A 20,240-nucleotide genomic window follows, 5' to 3' on the forward strand; every position below is an offset into this window, starting at 1 on the left:
ACTTGCTGAAGAGACTGTCTCTTTCCCATTGTATATTCTTGCCTCTTTTGTCGAAGAGTAATTGAACATACATGTGTGGGTTTGTTTCTGGGCTCTCTATACTGTTCCATTGATCCATATGTCGTTTTTGTGCCCCTACCACACTGTTTTGATTTTCAGTGGCTTCTTAAAGCAGCTGGCTCGATACTTATTAATAGACTGTATTTCATGTAAGTCTCTCAACCCCAGCCTTCCTCGGGCAACACATGAGACAGACTACACTCTGAAGCTCAGGGATATCTGGGAGCTGAAATGCTGACCCCTGGAAGGGCAGGTGACAGGAGATTGAGAGGGAATTAATCACCAGCAAGACACAGAGACTCTGGGACACTCTGTCCTGGAAAAATGGTAAAGAGCCAGTACCTAATATAGGGAATCTCTCTTATAATCCTCCCTATGGGAATGCAATCTTTGGTAAGAGTGGAGGTGAGCAGCAAGTAGAAGCAGGGGAGGAGGAATAATATTGCTCATGCCCTAATTTTACTTACTCCTAGTTCCAGTCTATCTTGATTCTCTACTCTGAGCTATAAAGGCTACGAAATTAGGCTACAAAGCTCCCCGCAGACATGCTGATGACTATAACAGGAGTACAGGGAGCAGGACCCAGCTGGCTAAAACCATCCTTAGACTCACAAATGAGCAGGTTTAGACTCATCTCTCCCTCTAGGGCTTAATAAGAACCATGAATAGTTTCTAAGCCAAATGAGAAAATTGTTTTCTACAGAGCATGTTATATGCAACCCCACAGTCCCAAGGAGAGCAGAGCATAAGAACAAAAAAGAACAAACCAAACATTTATTCAGTTGACATCAGAAATCTCCATACTCCATAACTGCCTCAACACAACTTGGGGTGAGCCTGAATGTGGCCACTGGAGCACTGGGAAGGGGGTTCCTAGACTGAGTTGCCCCAGCAGGGCTTGTGTGGCAGACGCTGGACATTCACAGATGCATCCGCACTGGGCAGCCGGGGACCTTCTCCCAACCCAGACAGCCGAGTCAGGTGTGGACATGGTGATGCCTCCTCACTCTCTCCCAACCATCACCAAGCGGACTGGTTTGATAAAGTGTCAGGTCTAACGCTGTTTCACCGGAGATGATGTCCCTCCTTTGCTAGGTGTTCTCCAAGATGCGGATGAAGCATCATGAAGCATCACCTGGCAGGTCACTGGCCATCCAGCTGGGATGGTTTCACCCACTCCTTTCCGGCATGTAGAGCACAGTCACGGTGTAGGTGTGGATGAGGCCGGTTCCTTGAGCACCAGACTGGAAAACTTCCAGGGTTCCTTTCTTGCTGCCACTCTCTGTCATGTGGATCTCCACAGGGTCAGTGGATCCCAAACAGGTTTGAGGAAAGTGCATTGAGTAGGAATGGAAGGTCAGAGGCACAGCTAGTGTGAGATTCAGAAACAGGAGGGAGTGTGGGCCAGGGTGATCACGGGGTCGGCAGGATGCCCAGAGGCAGCACCAGACACAGCGTTAGGATAAAGAACCCTGCTGAGCCACAAGAGGACACCTTAATGATGTGATCAATGACCCAGTCTTTGTAGTAACTAACTTCTGTATAAACTGCAGGCAATTCTGTGTGACCACAGTGAACACCCCAGCTCACAATCCCCACCTGGACCCATGAGTCAGTAAATTGACAGACCAGGGGACCTCCAGAATCTCCCTGGAGAAAAAGAAGAAACAAACACAGGAATGGAAGGGGATCATCAACAGAGCAGGCTGATTGCTAGCAAGGCACTAGGGAGATAGGTACCTAGGTCCTTTTCCAGGTACCCACCAGGCCCAGGTTTCTGTGAATGAGATTTGAGAGTTGGAAACTTTAACATCATCTGAGAAATACTACTCCTTCCCAGGTGCTCAGGGACCCACAGGAGCTATAAAGCCAGTAAGCCCTGTACATCAGTCCTGCCAGGATATACTCAAATTCTCTTTCAATGACCCTAATCCTTCACTGCCTGACCCCTTCCCCATGACCCTCTCCAAACCTCCCAACAGCCAGCAACTAAAGGGGCATCCCCTGGCACTGTGTGCAGCTTCCAGAGCCCCTCTCCAACTCTAAGGTCAGAGTCAATTCCAACTAGTCAGTCCTAGGCCTCCACAGCTGTAAAATACTTTGAGCATCATTTCTGCACGGGGACTCAAAATCATCACATCTACCCTGAAATCTCTCCCTGCCCCTAAACCCACATAGCCAATAGCATCCTCTCACGAGTTCCCCCTCTCTCCAAACACAACCAGTCATGCTAAACCCCACCTCACACACGCTGCACATCCTTTCCCAAAACTGCTCTGGTGGCCCCCCATCTACCAGCTCAGTCAGAAACTCAGAGTCCTCCTCAAGCTCTCCCTCACCCGCACCCTCACAGGCAGTCAGTCACCAAGAACTGATGACTCAACCTCAAACACAACCCCTTCACCTCCCCACCAGCCCAGGTCCTGCCCGGGGCTCAACACCATTGCCTACATGGTGAAAACAAACTCCTGGCCTACGGTCCTGCATGGACAGGAACGAGAAACATAGCACAGCGTTGCAGGCCACACATATTCTGATTCCAATCACCTTCTCAGGCCATATTTGGCACCTCATTGCCCCAGACCTGAAACACATTCCCTAAACATGACATGTTCTTCAGAACTCTGAGCCTCTGTACTTGCTGTTCCCTCTCCCAACAGTGATGTTCTCTTTCCAAGACTCCAAATACTCATCCTCTAAGACCTGGCTCAGATGCCCCCTGCTCAGAAAGGCTGCTTGGTGCAAAGGGAAGACTGTGGGCCCAGGCACTCCCAGGGGGACCTTGAACTTATGTCTTGTAGGGACCACATCTGTATAATAATATGTATAATTATGTTGTGGGGTTGTGAGCTGGGTAACTGAGCTAATGTGGGTGAATGCTCACACTGGCACAGTAAGTCGCCATAGAGGGAACTCAATTGTAGGAACTTACATTATTATCATCATCACCCCCAACTTCACCACACCCTGGCAGCACGCCCAGGATGCGAGGGCTGCTCCCTATTGAAGGAACGGGCCAGGCCAGCTCAGGGGCATCCTGAGGGGTTCTCCCCTGAATCTCCTTAATTAAAGGCTGAAAGAGGAGGGGGCAAATAACCCAGGCCCTGCCACTGGGGAATGAGGAAACTTTGAGGGGACAACCTCATGGCAGAGGTGGCCAGGGACCCATGAACTTAACTGACAAGAATCGTTTCCTATACTATTATAGCCACACAGCACTCCTTCCAGTACTACCTCCTTATCTGCTGGCATGGCCTTCTGGATCATCCCATTACATTCTTCATAGTAGATGATATATTGGTCCATCTCCCAGAGAAAGACTGAGACAAACGGGCCACCTACAAGCAAAGAAACTCAGCAGTGGGTAGATCTGCACAGGCAGACAGTAAGCCCCCAAACACCTTGAAGCCCTCTTGAAGAAGGCAGCACAGAGGATATTGTCCCCATTTGACAACGGAGGAAACTGAAGCCCAAAGCTGACATTGGGAGAAGAGAAGGTAGGAACCAAAACCAGGACAAGAGAAGGAAGAACAGATCAGGACAGGAAGAGGCGAGGCCCTACCAGCCTGAGAAATGATAACCACGCATCTGTCACTCTGTGCGTCAATAGTAATAATGAAAGGTGTCCGGTGCATCAGCAAAGTGTCTTTACTTTAAAGCAGAATCACAGACTCTCAGACAGGTAGTACCCAAAGGAACAGTCCAGCCTCTTCCCAGAGACAGGAGGCCCTATAGCCTCACCAACTGGGGCCCACGGGCTCTGCCAACATTCCCAAGGACAGGAAAGTCCCTGGGCACCAAGGCAGGTACCTCCAGCGAGGGACAGCTCGGCCTGGCAGACAGCTCATCACCCCCTGAGCAGAAATCTACCCTGGAGAGAACTCCAGAGCATCTGGCTCTGTCCCCAGGGAACCTAAAAATGCCCCCAAACCAACCAGGCACAGTTCCCCACAAATCTGCAGGAGACTTCACCCATGTATTTCTTCTTCTCCTGAGCAGCTCTAGTTCCCAGAACTGGTGCCTTGCTTAAACGGCTGCCATCAAATATTTGTGTGGCAACAAAAGATCTCAACCAATTTCTGGGCTCAAGCCAACTGGGAACCATTAGCCTGGCTGCCCCCTAACCCACCTGCCAGGTGGTGTGCTTCCCTACCCCTCCCTTTAGTGTTGTTGCCTACTCCGGGGATAAGGCTGCCTCCCTCTGCCCAAGGTTACTTCCTGCCTCACAGTCTCACTGAATTCTTGTTGCTTGCCCCATCCAGTCACCCAGCACCTGGTCCCAGCTTCCACCTGGAAAGTCTTCTCAGGGATGCATATAGGCTGGATGACCCCAGTGAAATTTACAGGGTAGAAGAGCCGGAGAAGAGCAAGGTCATATTTAACAGTTCCACGTGTTGAGAACTGAGGGTGAACAATGACTCGGCTGATAGGAACCACCAACCCTGAGATTTCACCATAGACACTCCGATTTCCCATCATGACACTGCAGCGGTAACAGCTGTGGGAGGAGGACATGTCCCTCACAGAGACCCTGGGAAGCATCCCTTGTGCCTTTCCACACATATCAGCTGTTTCCCAATGTGGCCCCAACCTCTCTCACCACTCTCGCTACGACCCTATCACCAAAAAACCCTCCTAATGACTCTCAAAATTGGCTTGCTCACTAGAGGGGTGGGATGGGGAGGGTGGGAGGGAGGGAGACGCAAGAGGGAAGAGATATGGGAACATATGTATATGTATAACTGATTTACTTTGTTATAAAGCAGAAACTAACACACCATTGTAAAGCAATTATACTCCAATAAAGATGTAAAAAAAAAAAAAAATTGGTTTGCTCTCCCAAACAATTGGTTTTGTTCACCAAACTAGTATTCCCAGTAACAAGACTACCAGCGCAGAATCCCTCCCGTTTTTATTGTGTGTGCTTTGGTTTGGGTTGGGTTTTTATCAACTTGCAGGGCAGCAGAAACTAGTGGGTATGTGAGGAGGGCAGGACTGGCTCCAGAACTCTCACATCTCCACTTGTCATTACTCACCTTAAAATACAGTGGGCTGCAGTCAGCAGCCACTGAGCTGTGATGAGGGAACCTTCGCACACGTCTGCCACTGACCCTCAGGCTCACCTGCCAGGGCCACTTCCCTTCTTTCACTCTGATTTCCTCCCACGATTTTCAGGAACACTTGGCCCCACGATGGGGTGAGGACAGGGTAGCAAGGAGAACCTCAAAGAAACAGGCCCTGTCTCCCTGGAGCCCCTCGGACAGCCGAGAAGGCCATGTCCTCCTAGGCTCCAGGACAGCGCTTCCAAGTCTACAGGCCATGGACCCACAGACGAGGCACGTCTCCCTCAGGCTCCACAGCAGGGCTGCGCTAATTCAGACCCCGATCCCCTCAAACTCCCAGGGAGCACCGGCCCCCACCCTGGCGCCTCAGCCCGCCCCTCCAGAAGGCCAATGCGAAGAGTCACCTGACCTAAACTCCACCAACTTGGGGGCTCCCGGAGCCCCAGGGGACCTAGGGTTCCCAGGGGCTCCCTGAGCCCCCTCCAGGGCTTGGCTGGTCCGCCGTGGGGTCCTCGAGGCCGCCTCCCGAGAGGGGTGAAGTGGGCGAGGGCGTCACTGACCCACCCGCTGGGGCCTCCCTGAGCCAGCCCTGAAGAACAGAAGCCAGACCAGGAGGCTGCAGGGGCCGCCCAGGGACGCCATGGGCTCAGCGACGGCCTCAGCGCTCTGCGTGCCCCTGCCCACGAAATCTCCTGCCTGAGAGTACAGGGTCGCGCTCTCAGATCCTCACGCCAGACTGTGTCCAGCCAGAACGCTGCCCAGGTCCGAGGGGTAAGGGTACATCTGAGGAGACTGTCCTTGCTAGGGACCTTGCAATTTAACGTTGGTTCTAAAAGGCGGGTGTTTTCTGACGCCCCTGCCCTTCTTGGTGTGGTACCTGGCCTGGAGCTGGTGAGGATGGGCATCCTGGGAACTAGCTGAGGAGGCTTAATTCTCCATAACGGTTCCACAAGGCAGGGCCTCATTCACCAAACCTAGATTTGGGGGGAGGGGGACTACAGATGAAGTGGGTGTGGGTTGGACAAAGGAGCTGGCTGCTATGCAATTTCAGTCGCGGGGATGCCTGTAAAAATGAGCCACCACCAAAGATACCCGCAGGTCAATCCATTCTTATTAGCTCTATGCCCCTGATGTCTATTTGTCTTTGTTGCATAAGTGCTTCTACCAGGCCTCTGCCTCTCTGGGTTTCATCATCCCTGTTGAAGTCAGGGGAAAAACAACAATAACAACTTTTGAGTTGCAGTACTTCCCACTTTTCCCCAGCCAAAAGAGGACAGCCAGTTACAGTGTTTTTCGAGGATATGGGTGTTCCCCTCACAATTTATTTTTCAATGTCTTGATGAAGGGGTTATTCTCTAAAGCCCTCTCTCTTTGAATTCCTTTCTCCACATTAGGCCAAGGAATTTCTGACATATCAATCTCCTTTAGTGTGGTCCACTATTGCGTTCAGGTTTAAAACAACCCAGTAAACATGTAGAATCATTCCCACCTGCCTGAACCAGCAAACTGAATTCCAAATTTCTAGCAAGTGTACTGTTGATAAATTTGGGACTAAGCCTTCCCAATCAAGAATCCTTTGAATCCCATCCTATATATATACCCCTTGTTCCTTCCAATGTAGATCAGCAAAATCTTGCAGTTCTTTTTGTAAGGAAGCCTTCTACCCCTGGGTTATACTTTGCACCTGTCCTAGAGCGTGCTGGGATCTTACTCTAGTTATTAGGTCTAGAGGCAGTGAAGACGGGGGTGATTCAGGCAGAGAATTGGTATGCCCTTATAATGTAATTTACTCACATGAAGTCATTGCAGTGTCTCTAAGGTGGAGGTGGCCGGCCTTATCAAATGGGAGGAGGTGCTGTTTCTGTTAGCAAGAGTGGTTCAACGTGGCTGGGGGTAAGGGTGTCCTAAATCTATCCAAATGTATTCCCATGTAAATTTTCAGGGTCTCACTCCCAATCAATGCCCTAACTTTTTTGTAAGAGTTCTGATGAAGCTCTTAATTCAATTTATGTTGAAATTCAGTGAGCCAAAAGATCAGATACTACATCTTATCAACTACATCAACTACATCAACCCTGCAGTTATAAGGCATATGAAAATATTTTAGGAAAGTCAAGGAAGTTTTTAAACTGAGAAGTTAAAATTGTAAGCCTTGGGGCTTCCCTGGTGACACAGTGGTTGGGAGTCCACCTGCCAGTGCAGGGGACACAGGTTCGAGCCCTGGTCCGGGAAGATCCCACGTGCCGCGGAGCAGCGGGGCCCGTGCGCCACAACTACTGAGCCTGTGCTCTAGAGCCCGTGAGCCACAACTACTGAGCCCACGCACTGCCACTACTGAAGCCCATGCACCTAGAGCCTGTGATCCACAGCAGGGGGGGCTGCCACAGTGAGAAGCCCACGTACTGCAGCAAAGAGTGGCCCCCGCTCGCCGCAACTGGGGAAAGCCCGCGTGCAGCACCGGAGACCCAACACAGCCATAAATAAATTAATTAATTTTTAAAAATTGTAAGCCTTAATTACAGTGCAGTCTTTGGAGAGGTAAGCAGGAATCACTATGGGAAAGGTATGAAGTCTGGCCTGGGTCCTTCTATTCTGTTTCCTCTCCCCCTGTGCTGCCAAAGAAGAAGGAGAAGGAGGAGAAGAAGGAGGAAGAGGAGGAGATGCTGCCTTATGCAACTAGGGGAAGGGCATAAAACTGTAATTTTCAGGACACAGTTTAAAGCCTACTGTAGCTGGGTGAAGAGAACATAAAATAACCTCTATCCCTGGGGGAGGAGCAGGAAACTCTCCCGGACCAGACTTATAGAGATCTATACAGCGAGGGGGTCAAGGTCACTGAGAGCCAAGAATATAGCACCTGCCTAAGAGGGAGGCTGAATCAGGACAACAAAGAATGCCCCACCTCCTCCCTCTACTAGCAAGTGTCCAGGAACAAGTAACAGCAGTCTATTGCTAGAAGAGAGAGTAAAAGCATGGAGAGACATCTTCTGTGAGACACAGGCACAAAGAGAGGACAGATAGGTGAGAGTGGAGAAGACACTGAGAGAAACTCTCCAACAAATCAGCTACCACTCTAAGCAAAAAATAACACTAGAAGAGTCTGAAGCCTGCTGCATATTGAGGGTAACCATAGCAACAACAAAAATCAGAGACAATCAGGACACAATTATCTCAACACTCCCCACTAAAGAAAAGACATACCCATTTCTGGACATAAATAGTATTGCTTAAGTCTCTACTATTCTACACAAGATGGCTAACTTTCAACCAAAAATGACAAGACACACAATAAAACAAACAAACAAACAAAAAATAAACAACACTCTTTCAAGAGTCAAACCAATCAACAGAACTAGAGTAAGACATAACATGGATTTTGGAACTATCACACGGGGAATTTTAAATGCTATGATGAATATATTTGAAGGCTTTAGTTCAGAGGTCCATAAACACTTTCTATAAAGGGCCAGATAGCAAATATTTTAGAATTTGCCAACCATAAGATAAAATTAAGGATATTATGTAGGTTTTCTTATAAGAAAGAACCATTTCCTCAAAAACAGTAATAATACGAATTGGATATAATATTTTATAATATAAATCTACTAATGAGAAGATTGAAATTTTGGAGAGGGGAGGAATAACATTTAACTTAATTGGGGTTCAAAGTTAGCATTCTCCATCATCAAAATCAATTGTAAATGTTCTGTTAATGGCGAACTGTAATGATATTGGGTTGGCCAGAACTTTTTGGCCAACCCTATATTTTATGCTTTTCATCTTTTTTTTTTTTTTTTTTTGGCTGCGTCAGGTCTTAGTTGTAGCGCACGGGATCTTTGTTGAGGCAGGCGGGATCTTTTCATTATCCCGTGCGTTCTGCTCAGGCTTCTCTCTAGTTGCGGCGGGCAGACCTCTCTAGTTGTGGCATGCGGGTTTTTTCCCTCTCCAGTTGTGGGGCGCAGGCTCCAGGGTGCGTGGGCTCTGTAGTTTGCTGTACGCAGGCTCTAGCTGAGGCGCACGAGCTCAGTAGTTGTGGCACGCAGGCCTAGTTGCCCTGCGGCATGTGGGATCTTAGTTCCCCGACCAGGGATCGAACCCGCGTCCCCTGCATTGGAAGCCAGGTTCTTTACCACTGGACCACCAGGGAAGTCCCTATGCTTTTCATCTTTTTTTTTTTTTTTTTTCCTGCAGTACGTGGGCCTCTCACTGTTGTGGCCTCTCCCGTTGCGGAGCACAGGCTCTGGACACGCAGGCTCAGCGGCCGTGGCTCACGGGCCTAGCTGCTCCGCGGCATGTGGGATCTTCCTGGACCGGGGCACGAACCCGTGTCCCCTGCATCAGCAAGTGGACTCTCAACCACTGCGCCACCAGGGAAGCCCATATGCTTTTCATCTCTAAGAGTGTCTTTTCATGCAGATAAGTGCCATCATCAAATGCTGCTATTAATCTATGAACATATGGCTTTGAGCAAAAAAAAAAATCTTCACTTGGAAGGCATTTATTGAGTTCTTTTGGATTTTTCTCTTGATACGTGCCTTTTATCCTGTCATTACATTGCAAATTAATCACTTCATTGAAGTTTAGGTGGAAGCTCCTCAACTGCAATGCTAAGTGGATTTTTGAAATATGTAAATGTCCTTTGCACAAGGTCCAAAAACTGCTTAAGGTAGGTTAAAACTGCTTAATTAAGGTCCAAAAACTGCTTCTCGAACTGTAGCAGAAAGCTCAGAAAATATATCTACTGCAAATGTGTGTTGAAATGTATGTCTTGCTCCTTGTTTTAATTTTGGACAGCACAGGGACTTTTTTAAAGTAGCTTGATATAACTTGTGATTCAAAAAACGTTATTTATCATCAAAGTGATTTTACCATAGTATAGATAGCAATAGAAAACTAATAAAGGATGGGAGATACTGTTATCTCCCATAGATATCTCCCAGAGATATCATAGATATCTCCCTATCTATACCATAGCATAGATAGCAATAGAAAACTAATAAAGGATGGGAGATACTGTTATAAGGCCCTTGCACTACCTAAAAAACTAATCCTGTTATTTGAAGAAAGAGGACAATTAACTAAAGATATTCACTGTAAACTCAAGGGAAACTAGAGAAAAGTTAAATAACTATAATAAGTAAGACAATAGTGAGGATAAAAAATACTCCATGGGCTTCCCTGGTGGCGCAGTGGTTGAGAATCTGCCTGCCAATGCAGGGGACACGGGTTTGAGCCCTGGTCTGGGAGGATCCCACATGCTGCAGAGCAACTAGGCCCGTGAGCCACAACTACTGAGCCTGCGCGTCTGGAGCCTGTGCTCCTCAACAAGAGAGGCCGCGATAGTGAAGAGGCCCGCGCACCACGATGAAGAGTGGCCCCGCTTGCCGCAACTGGAGAAAGCCCTCGCACAGAAACAAAGACCCAACACAGCCAAAAATAAATAAAATAAAGAATTATTCTAAAAAAAAAAAAATACTCCATTAATTTAAAGAAAAGCAGAGAGGAAAAGAGAAACAAGAGATGGGACAAATAGAAAACAACTAGCAAGATGGTAGATTTTAATCCAACAATAACAATACTTACACCAAAGGTAAATGAATCTATTAGATGAATTAGCGATTCTATTAATTCACGTTCATGTTGTATTATATGAATTAAGACAGACTGTCAGACAGGATATTTTTTAAAAAGCACAACTATTTACCCACATTAAATATAGACGGGTTATGGGGGAAAGTATAGAATATGATATATGATGCAAACACTAATCAAAAGAAGAAATGGCTAGATTGCTATCAGGCAAAGTCAACACCAGAACAAAGAATATTGTCAGGGATAAATAAAGACATTAATTGCATAATGATAAACAAAATCCTAAATATGTTAGGATCCTAAATGGAGCTAACAACAGACCTTCAAAATTTACAGAGCAAGTGGAAAAAGACATTCTAACCACAATTAGAATTTGGAACTTTAACATGTCTTTCATAATTGATAGAACAAGTATACAGAGAGCTACTAAGTATATATAAGATCTGTAAAACAGTATCAATGAGTTAGACCTAACTGACATTTATAGAATACTATATCCTAGCAACAACACAATATACCTTTTTTTGAGTGTACATGGAGCATACACCAAAATAGAGCATATTACAGGGCCATTAAACAAATAGTAGCAAATTTGAAAGAATTAAAATTGTACAGAATATGTCTTCAAATTATAACAGTATTAAACTAGAAACCAATAATAGAAAAATATCTTGAAAATTGCCAAATGTTTGGACAGACTTTAAAACTTTTATTTTGGACTTCCAGAATGGCTGCATGAGGAACTCGGTTGATTCTCTCTCCAGAGAGAAAGCTATTTATCTGGTGAAAATTATTTTTTAAAAATAACTATTCAAGTTCTGTGGAAATTGTCCTAAGGGCATACAGAAAATTGAGAAATATTTATGCAAGAAAATCTAAAAATTCTTGGTAAGAACCAAGAGTTCTTGGCGAGAGTCTGTGGTATTTGAGCCACGACCAGCTCCCATCCCTACTCCTTAGCTTCATATTATGGAACTCTGTTCTGGGCAAGTGGCCAAGACAATGGGGTCTCCCTCTCCCCCAGCTATGGTTTCACCCCAGGAGAAGCAGACAGCTGGTGTTTTTCATTCTCCCAAGACCATTTTGCAGAAGCTCTGTTCTAGAAGGCATGACCAAGAGGACTAGAGCTTCCTTCCCTCACTTAGCCCCTACTCATAGAGCAGAAGCTCTACCCCAGGCACAGCAGGCTAAGAATACTGGGTCTTCAATTGTCCCATCCCAGCTCACTCATAGAGCAGAAGTTCCATGGGAGGGGCAAGTGAGATACCAACTCTCTCCCCATTACCCACTAATAGAACAGGAGTTTCATTCCAGGAGAAACAGGCTGCCATCCCCATCCCTAGCTCTGGTACAATAGCACAAACATTCTGCCCAGGAGGATAGGCAGGCTGAAAGAAATGCTCTGCAACTCTGCTTGAAATAGCTGAATTTATTTGGAACAGAGGGTGGAGAAATTCATGCCTAATGGAGTTGTTAAGAACAACAGAGATCTTCCTGGTGAGCAGTTAAGAGAGGGTCAGTAGCTCCATGATACTAGCAACAAAAGGTGAAACAGCAGACTAACCGGAAGTTTAACAGAGAAAACCAGTGAAAGAAGCAGCCAAGAAGAGTTCTCCTGGGATCACACTCATCCCCAGGGGTCTAAAACGCTGTGCATGCACTAGGCTACACCAACTCAGGAACAATAAGAGCAGGAAGTAGAGCAAATTTAAATGTATTTTCCAAACCAAACACAGATCAGCAAAGTGCAGAAACCTTGCTAGTGCAGTGGACTTAAGCACAACCTCTGACCAAATACTGGCTGCACAATGAGCTTCTCTGGCCCAGGGGCAACTCCTAATAAGCCCAGCTTAAAAGTAAAATCACACTCATCCTTAGTAGGCTGAGAGACGGTGCACATACCCAAGCCTCTGTCTTTTCAAGAATGAATGGATAGGGAATTTCCAAGTTTCTAGTCACTGGATGAACATGTGGTGGCGGAGGGGAGAGTAAATTCCCTAAACGGTGAAAGCCGTCTCCAAGACACGCACACATTTCCAACGATAAATAGTGAATATAAAACTGACCAGAGGGGCTTACATACAACCATTGACCATTGAGTAGCTAGCTTACAGTGATCCAGGAGTTAACCCTAGGAAGCCAGGCTAAAATATAAAAATAAGGAAAAAAACCTAAGCAGGGATATCAGAGGCTGCAAACTGAGGGGGAAATAGACTTCACAAAACTACCTCACACAAGTACTAAACAAATAGACAAATGATCACCACAAGTCCTGGGTGGGCAGGAATCAGTATCCCGACTTGCTATACTATATTACCTATGACATTTGCTTTTCAATGAAAAAATTACAAGACATGCAAAGTGATGAAATAAAATTATTTTTAAGGGAGGACCAGAAAAATTTTAAACATAAAATTCTCTCTCTGCCTGTTTGAGCCACTACCCCCTCCCCTTTAGTGTGCATTGTGCATGTGCATTATGCACTAACTAGCTCTCCTCAGAAGACACAGGAATACCTACTCGCCAAAAGAAAACCAATTTCCTCCTGGCACCAGAAGGTAACTCCTTAGGAGGTCACATTCCTTTCTCAATCCTGTAAGGGCTCACAATAACCCACTACTCATCTTGGTGAACTATGTAAACTGTCAATGTGAGACTTTTTTTTTTTTTTTTTTTGCGGTACGCGGGCCTCTCACTGTTATGGCCTCTCCCATTGAGAAGCACAGGCTCCGGACACGCAGCCTCAGCGGCCATGACTCACGGGCCCAGCCGCTCCGCGGCATGTGGGATCCTCCCGGACCGGGACACGAACCCGTGTCTCCTGCATCGGCAGGTGGACTCTCAACCACTGCGCCACCAGGGAAGCCCCCAATATGGGACTTTGATGCATAAAACTTTGTCTCAAAATCTTATATAACTGTGCTTTGATCTCTAACAGGCAGAACAGTCCTCAGAATTTTTTTTTTTTTAATTTATGTATTTTATTTATTTATTTTTGGCTGTGTTGGGTCTTTGTTGCTGCACGTGGGCTTTCTCTAGTTGCGGTGAGCGGGGGCTACTCTTCTTCGAGCGGGGGCTACTCTTCCTTGTGGTGCGCGGGCTTCTCATTGTGGTGGCTTCTCTTGTTGCGGAGCACGGTCTCTAGACATGCGGGCTTCAGTACTTGTGGCTCCCAGGCTCTAGAGCACAGGCTCAGCAGTTGTGGCGCACGGGCTTAGTTGCTCTGTGGCATGTGGGATCTTCCCCGACCAGGGCTCGAACCCATGTCCTCTGCATTGGCAGGAGGATTCTTAACCACTGCGCCACCAGGGAAGCCCCCTCAGAACTTTCTGAAAAACTGTCTCCCAGGTTATAATCCTCAGGCTGGCTCAAATAAAATTTTCTACTTCTTTCTTAGATTGACTATTGATTAATTTTTTGTCAGCAAAAGATACAGGAAAGTTTAACCAATACATAGGAAAAGAAGCAGATAGGAGAAACTTAATTTATGGGGTCTTCGAGGGGCCCCATGTGTTGGACATAGTAGACAAAGACTTCAAAATAGTTATTTTACACATGTTCAAAGAAGAAAAAGAAACACACACACATACATATACATACATGTCATCTCAATTGAGGCAATAAGCATTTGGCAAAATTTAACACCCTTTCATGATCAAAAAAGAAAACAAACAATAAACTAGGAACAAAAAGAAACTTCCTCAATATGATGAAGGCCATATATGAAAAACCCACAATGAATATCATACTTAATGGCAAAAGACTAAAAGCTTTTCCCTAAGATCAGGAACTAAACAAGGATGCTCACTTTCACCACTTCTACTCAGCATTGTACTGAAAGTTCTAGCCAGCCAATTAGGCGAAAGGATCTTATATATAGAAAACCCTAAAGATTCCACAAAAAAACGTTAGAGATAATAAATGAATTCAGAAAAGTTGCAGGATACAAAATTAACATGCAAATATTTGTTGCATTTCTATGCACTAACAGTGAACAATCAAAAAGGAAATTAAGCCAAAAATTAACCAGAAATCAATGACAGGCTCAAATGTCAAACCAAAAACTATAAAACTCCTAGAAAAAACTATGAGGGAAAATTTGTGTAACCTTGAAGTAGCCAAATATATCTTAAATAAGACATAAAAACAAGTGATAGAAGAAAAAATTGATAAATTGGACTTCATCAAAATTTTAAAATTTTGCTCTTTGAAAACTACGGTTAAAAGAATGAAAATTCAAGGTAGAGATTGAAAGAAAATATTTGCAATACATATATGACAAAATATTTGTATCTAGAACATATGAAGAACACTTACAGCTCTGTAAGAAGACAAATGGCCCAGTAAAAACTGAACAAAAGCCAAATACTGGGAAAAAAAAAAAAAAACAATGACCACTGACAGGTAACTGGATAAACAAAATATGACATCCATACACATCAAAAGTTAACTAATTAATTACTTAACTAACTCCTGATACATACAAATGTATGGGTAAATCTCAAAATCATTATGTTGAGTGAAGGAAGTCAGACCCATACAGAATTATTCCATTTATATAAAAATTCATATAAAATTCCAGGGCTTCCCTGGTGGCGCAGTGGTTGGGAGTCCGCCTGCCGATGCACGGCACACGGGTTCGTGCCCGGGTCTGGGAGGATCCCACATGCCGCGGAGCGGCTGGGCCCGTGAGCCATGGCCGCTGGGCCTACGCGTCTGGAGCCTGTGCTCCGCAGCGGGAGAGGCCACAACAGTGAGAGGCCCGCGTGCCACACACACACAAAAAAAATTCCAGAAAATGTAGACCAATCTATAGTGACAGAAGGTAGAGAGAGCAGTGGTTGCCTTGGGCCAGGGGCAGAGGGAAGAATGAACTGTGAAGGGACACAAGGGCACTTTTACAGGGGATGGAATTGTTCTGTATCTTGATTATTGTTGTGGCTTTACAAAAATATGTATCTCTCAAAACTAGTCAAATATGTGCAATTTATTTCATTTAAATTATACCTCAGGGAAATTAAGAAAACAATCCCGGGACTTCCCTGGTGGCGCAGTGGTTGAGAATCCACCTGCCAATGCAGGGCACACGGGTTGCAGCCCTGGTCCAGGAAGATCCCACATGCCGCGGAGCAACTAAGCCCGTGCGCCACAACTACGGAGCCTGTGCTCTAAAGCCCCCCGTGAGCCACAACTACTGAGCCCGCGTGCCACAACTACTGAAGCCCGCACACCTAGAGCCCGTGCTCTGCAACAAGAAGCCACCACAATGAGAAGCCCGCGCGCTGCAATGAAGAGTAGCCCCCGCTCGCCACAACTGGAGAAAGCCCGCGCGCAACAACGAAGAGCCAACGCAGCCAAAAATAAATTAACTAATTAATTAGTAATAAAAAAAATTAATAGCTTTTGTGCTGCAAAAAAACACTATCAGTAGAGTGAAAGATAGTCCACAGAATGGGAGAAAATATTTGCAATTCATATATCTGATATGGGATTGATATCCAGAGCATGTAAAGAACTCCTGCACTCAACAACAAAAACCCAATTTAAAAATGGACATAGAAATTGAATAGACATTTCTCCAAAGATACAAAAATGTCCAGTAAGCACATGAAAAGATAACCAACATCACTAACATTAGGAAAATACAAATCAAAACCACAATATGATACTACTTCACACCCATTATGATGGCTAAAAATAAACAATCCAAAATCAACAACACAGAAAATAACAAGTGTTGGTAAGGATGTGAAGAGATTGAAACCCTGTGCCTTATGGAGAGGAGAGAGGAAGGAAGTTAGGGGAGAGAGTAGGGAGACAAGCAGAAGGGGAGTGGAGGAAGGTAAAGAAAGGAAGAAACTGAGCTATATATAGGCAGGAAGACCAAAATGCATCATTTGTGGAAGATATAATTGCTTTCTAAAACAAAGCCAAACAAACCAAGTGAAAAATTAATAAAACTATAAGAGAATAAACTAAGAGGGCTGGGGAAAAGATCAATATACAAAATCAATAACTTTCTACCCTGAAGCAATAATAAATTAGAAAATGTAATAGAAAAAAAAAAAGATATTCCGTTAAAGATAGCCATACACACTTCTTAAAAAAATACCTAGGAATTGGCACAAGACCTTGCATCATCTGCCTGGGTTCCTCTGACCCTTTCTTATCACTCTCCCCCTCACTCACAGGGCTCCAACCCTGCTGGCCTCCTCGATGTGCCGCACTAGCTCCTGCCTCCCGGCCTTTGAACTGGCTGTTCCCTCTGCCCCCAGATGTCCACACAGCTCATTTCCTCACCGGGTGGGTCTATACCAGGATCAGTAAACTTTTTCTGTAAAGGGCCAAATAGTAAATATCTTAGGCTTTGTGGACCAAGAGACAAAATCGAGATTATACAGGTACTTATATAACAAAAGAGAAAATGAATTTCCATCAATGTTTATTGATGAAATTCAAAATATAATTGGAAGAACTGAGTACTAGTTTTTGGGGGGTTTTTTTTGTTTGTTTTTTCGGTTTTGGTTTTGGTTTGGGGTAATACGGGTCTACTAAGAAGAATGGAATTCTTTTAGGGGGATAACATCAAAATTAGTGTTCCCTATCTTGGAAATGATCGCAAATGCTCTTCTGTAAAAACTATTCTCAGCTAAGAGGTGGTGAGTCAGATTTGGTCTGTACTCAAATGTCACCTCCCCGTTGAGGCTCTCCCAGGACACCCTCTCAAGAAGTGTGCCCCCCTACTCTGCCCTCTTGATCCCCCTTATCCTCTAATTTTCTCTGTAGCGCTTCTCACAATCTGAAATACTATTCATTTTACTCACATATACATGAGCTGTCTTCCCCTTCCACATGTAAACTTTCTGTGGACAGGGTTTTTGTATGTCCTGTCACTGCTGGATTCCCAGCACCTGGAACATGTCTAGCACACAGCAGGTACTCAACAAACATCTGCTGAATGAATGAACAAATGAATAAAATTCTAGTGAGGAGAGAATGAGTTAATACCTGCAAGTGCTCAGAGCATCGCCTGGCACACGCTTTGCTCAAAAAGTATTACTCACTGTTGCTGTTGTTCTTTTGAGGAGGGGCCCCAAGCATCTGCAAAATGCAAGCTCCAGAGCAAACAAATCTTCCAGCTACCAGATATGTCCAACGCACACCTATCTGCCTGCTACAACTCTTCTCCCTGTCTCCTTGCTCCCCCTGTGGCTCCTGGCCTCTGTCCCTCCACTGGACCCTGTGTCCTCCTCTGGCTTTCTGTCTTTGTCCCTCAGTTACAGATGCGGCTTCAGGACCAGTTCCCAAGGGCCGTCACGCCCTATGGTGCCTCCAGCAGAGTCTCCACTCACTACCAGAGATGCCTTGGACCCAGCTGTCTGGTTCCACTCTGTCCCCCACCCCACCCCTTCATTGCCTAAGTACTCTGCCCCTCGCCCCAGGTCTTAGCCTAAGTGCACCTCACTCAGCACCGCCTCCTCTGGAAAGCCTTTCCTGACACCCTTCTCTGACTCCAGGTGTCCCAAGCCCCCTATGCTGACCCTTCACTGAACACTGTCATTCTGCCAGGACATCTGTGCTGCCCTATCTATCTATCTCTCCGGAGGCCCTTCCTCTACCTCCCCAACTCTGGCCCAGGAAGACCAAGGCCTGATCCCTGGCCCCTTAGCTCCCGAGAGACTCCTCCTCCAGCCCTCTGGAAATTACTTGTTCCTAGGGTCCATCTGCTCTCCCTTGCTGGTCCCCTCTCAAATCCCACAATGACCCCATCCTACAGTGGAGGAAATGAGAGGTGAGACGTTAAGCAGTTTACCAGGACCATACAACGAGGCAGGAGGAAAGCGGGACCCTAGGCATAGCTGAGGAGGAGGGGCGCTGGAAGCACTGGCCTGGGATGCACAACACTGCAGACAGACAGAGGGACAGATTTTTGGATGAGCCAGCAGCTGAGCTGGGACTGGAAACCAGAGCTCCTCCTCTCTGCCCGACTTCTCTGCAAGGCCAGGCATCAGGGGCTCACCCTGAGGCGGCTCCCGCCCCCTGGCCCACAGCCAACCGTCATCCCCGTGAGGTCAGCCACGGGGCCGCGATTTCGGGGAAATACCAGCTGCTTATTAAAAACAGGCGGTGGTCAGGCCCCTGCTGCTTTCCCAGTAGAAACTAGGCTGTTTGTTCCAAGAGGAGCAAGAGTGGTCAGGGCCTAGTCAGGGCCGCGCGGGGGCCTGAGTTGCAGTACCTGGTGAAGGGTCCGGGCTGGGCCGAGTAACTAGGGGTGGAGTGGGGTGGAATCCCATGTTTTGGCGAGGGCAGCCGGTGACGGGACCGCCACCCAGCACGTGGCCGCTGAGCCGCCCACGGGGGTCGTGGGCTGGGACCTGGAAACCGCGCGGGACAGGCGGGACAGCCTTCGCAGCAGCACGCCCCCTGCTCCGAACTCAGGCGGCGGGCAGAACCGGAGGAAAAGCGGGCGGGTGAGCTAAGCACCGCCCCTTCCGGAGGCAGCCCCACCCCGTCCCGCGGGTGCCTGCACCGCCGGGAGCAGCTGAGCCCTGCAGGGGGAGCCAGAGGGCCGTCCTCCGCGCTCCCGGCTCGGGCCGCGGGGCATCTGGAGCGCGTTAGACCTGGGCGGCCGGAGGCGGCGTGAGCTCATCCCGGCCGGCCCACTGCGGTTTCTAGGCGCGGCGGAGGGAGCAGAACACAGAAGCGCCGCGCCGCGGGCCCCAGGGGAGCGCGGCGGGAGTACAGCTCCTCCCGGGACGTGGGTGTGATTTGGAGCGGCGACAGTGTGTGTGTCACTGGCGCGTCGCCCAGGGAGGGCGGGCTCTGGGAACCGGCTGCCAGCGTGCGTCGCTGTGTGTCACCGTGTGTCGTGGCTTGTGAGGGTGTGTGTGTCCTCGTTGGGGAGACACTGCCTGTGATAAGTTGCAAACATCACAGCACATACTTCTTATTTTACAGAGAAGAAGGCTGAGTGCAGGGAAGGGAGAGGGCCGGCTGGGTGGCACAGGCCCGGAACTCCAAGCGCCCCGCCTGTGTCCCTGTGTGTGTGCAGAAGGTGCGAGCCGGCCCATCGTGTTCCACAGTGCCGGGCGGGGGGTGTGGGTGTCCGCCTGCCCTCCCGCATTAGACATCCTCTTGCTGGTCACTACCGCACTACCACCCACCCCCATCCCTGCAGAACCTTGACACTGGTCTCCTTCAGGAAGCAGGGAGAGAGCACTTCACACCAGGGCCCTGGTGAACAGTGACACACACCTGGGTACAGACTCGCACATGGAGCACACACCGGCACACATGTGAGACACCCTGCTGTTGGTGGGACTCTGAGCTGGGAGAGCCAACAGGCAGGTTGCAAAGTGGTGACAGGGTTTGGAAAGGCCTCTTGGTGCAATGCCCCCATCCCTGCCAGGGAAAGGGAGCAGGAGGGACTAGAGGTCACTGAACCCTGCATCTTGGGGGCTCCGGCTCCCTGCAATGGGCCCTGAGGCTACTGCACAAGATGTGAAGGGCCCCAGGACTACAAGA

At 47.4% G+C, this 20,240-nt stretch overlaps 1 protein-coding gene across 1 annotated transcript; it reads right to left on the reverse strand.

Moving 5' to 3' along the window:
- Positions 1–1,473: 1,473 nt before the first annotated feature.
- LOC111174470 (putative serine protease 42) lies at positions 1,474–19,898 on the reverse strand. Its single transcript, XM_022573362.3, is given in 9 exon segments — positions 1,474–1,710; positions 3,226–3,398; positions 4,296–4,558; positions 5,097–5,159; positions 5,161–5,204; positions 5,206–5,257; positions 5,533–5,554; positions 5,592–5,720; positions 5,723–19,898. Coding segments are annotated over 9 exon segments (1,026 nt in total). The 5' UTR covers positions 5,766–19,898.
- Between the last annotated feature and the right edge of the window lie 342 nt (positions 19,899–20,240).

The sequence above is a fragment of the Delphinapterus leucas genome, chromosome 10 (genome assembly GCF_059928025.1).
Source record: "Delphinapterus leucas isolate spDelLeu-1000000601 "Yukka" chromosome 10, BTC_Dleu_Yukka2, whole genome shotgun sequence".
Lineage (NCBI taxonomy): Eukaryota > Metazoa > Chordata > Mammalia > Artiodactyla > Monodontidae > Delphinapterus > Delphinapterus leucas.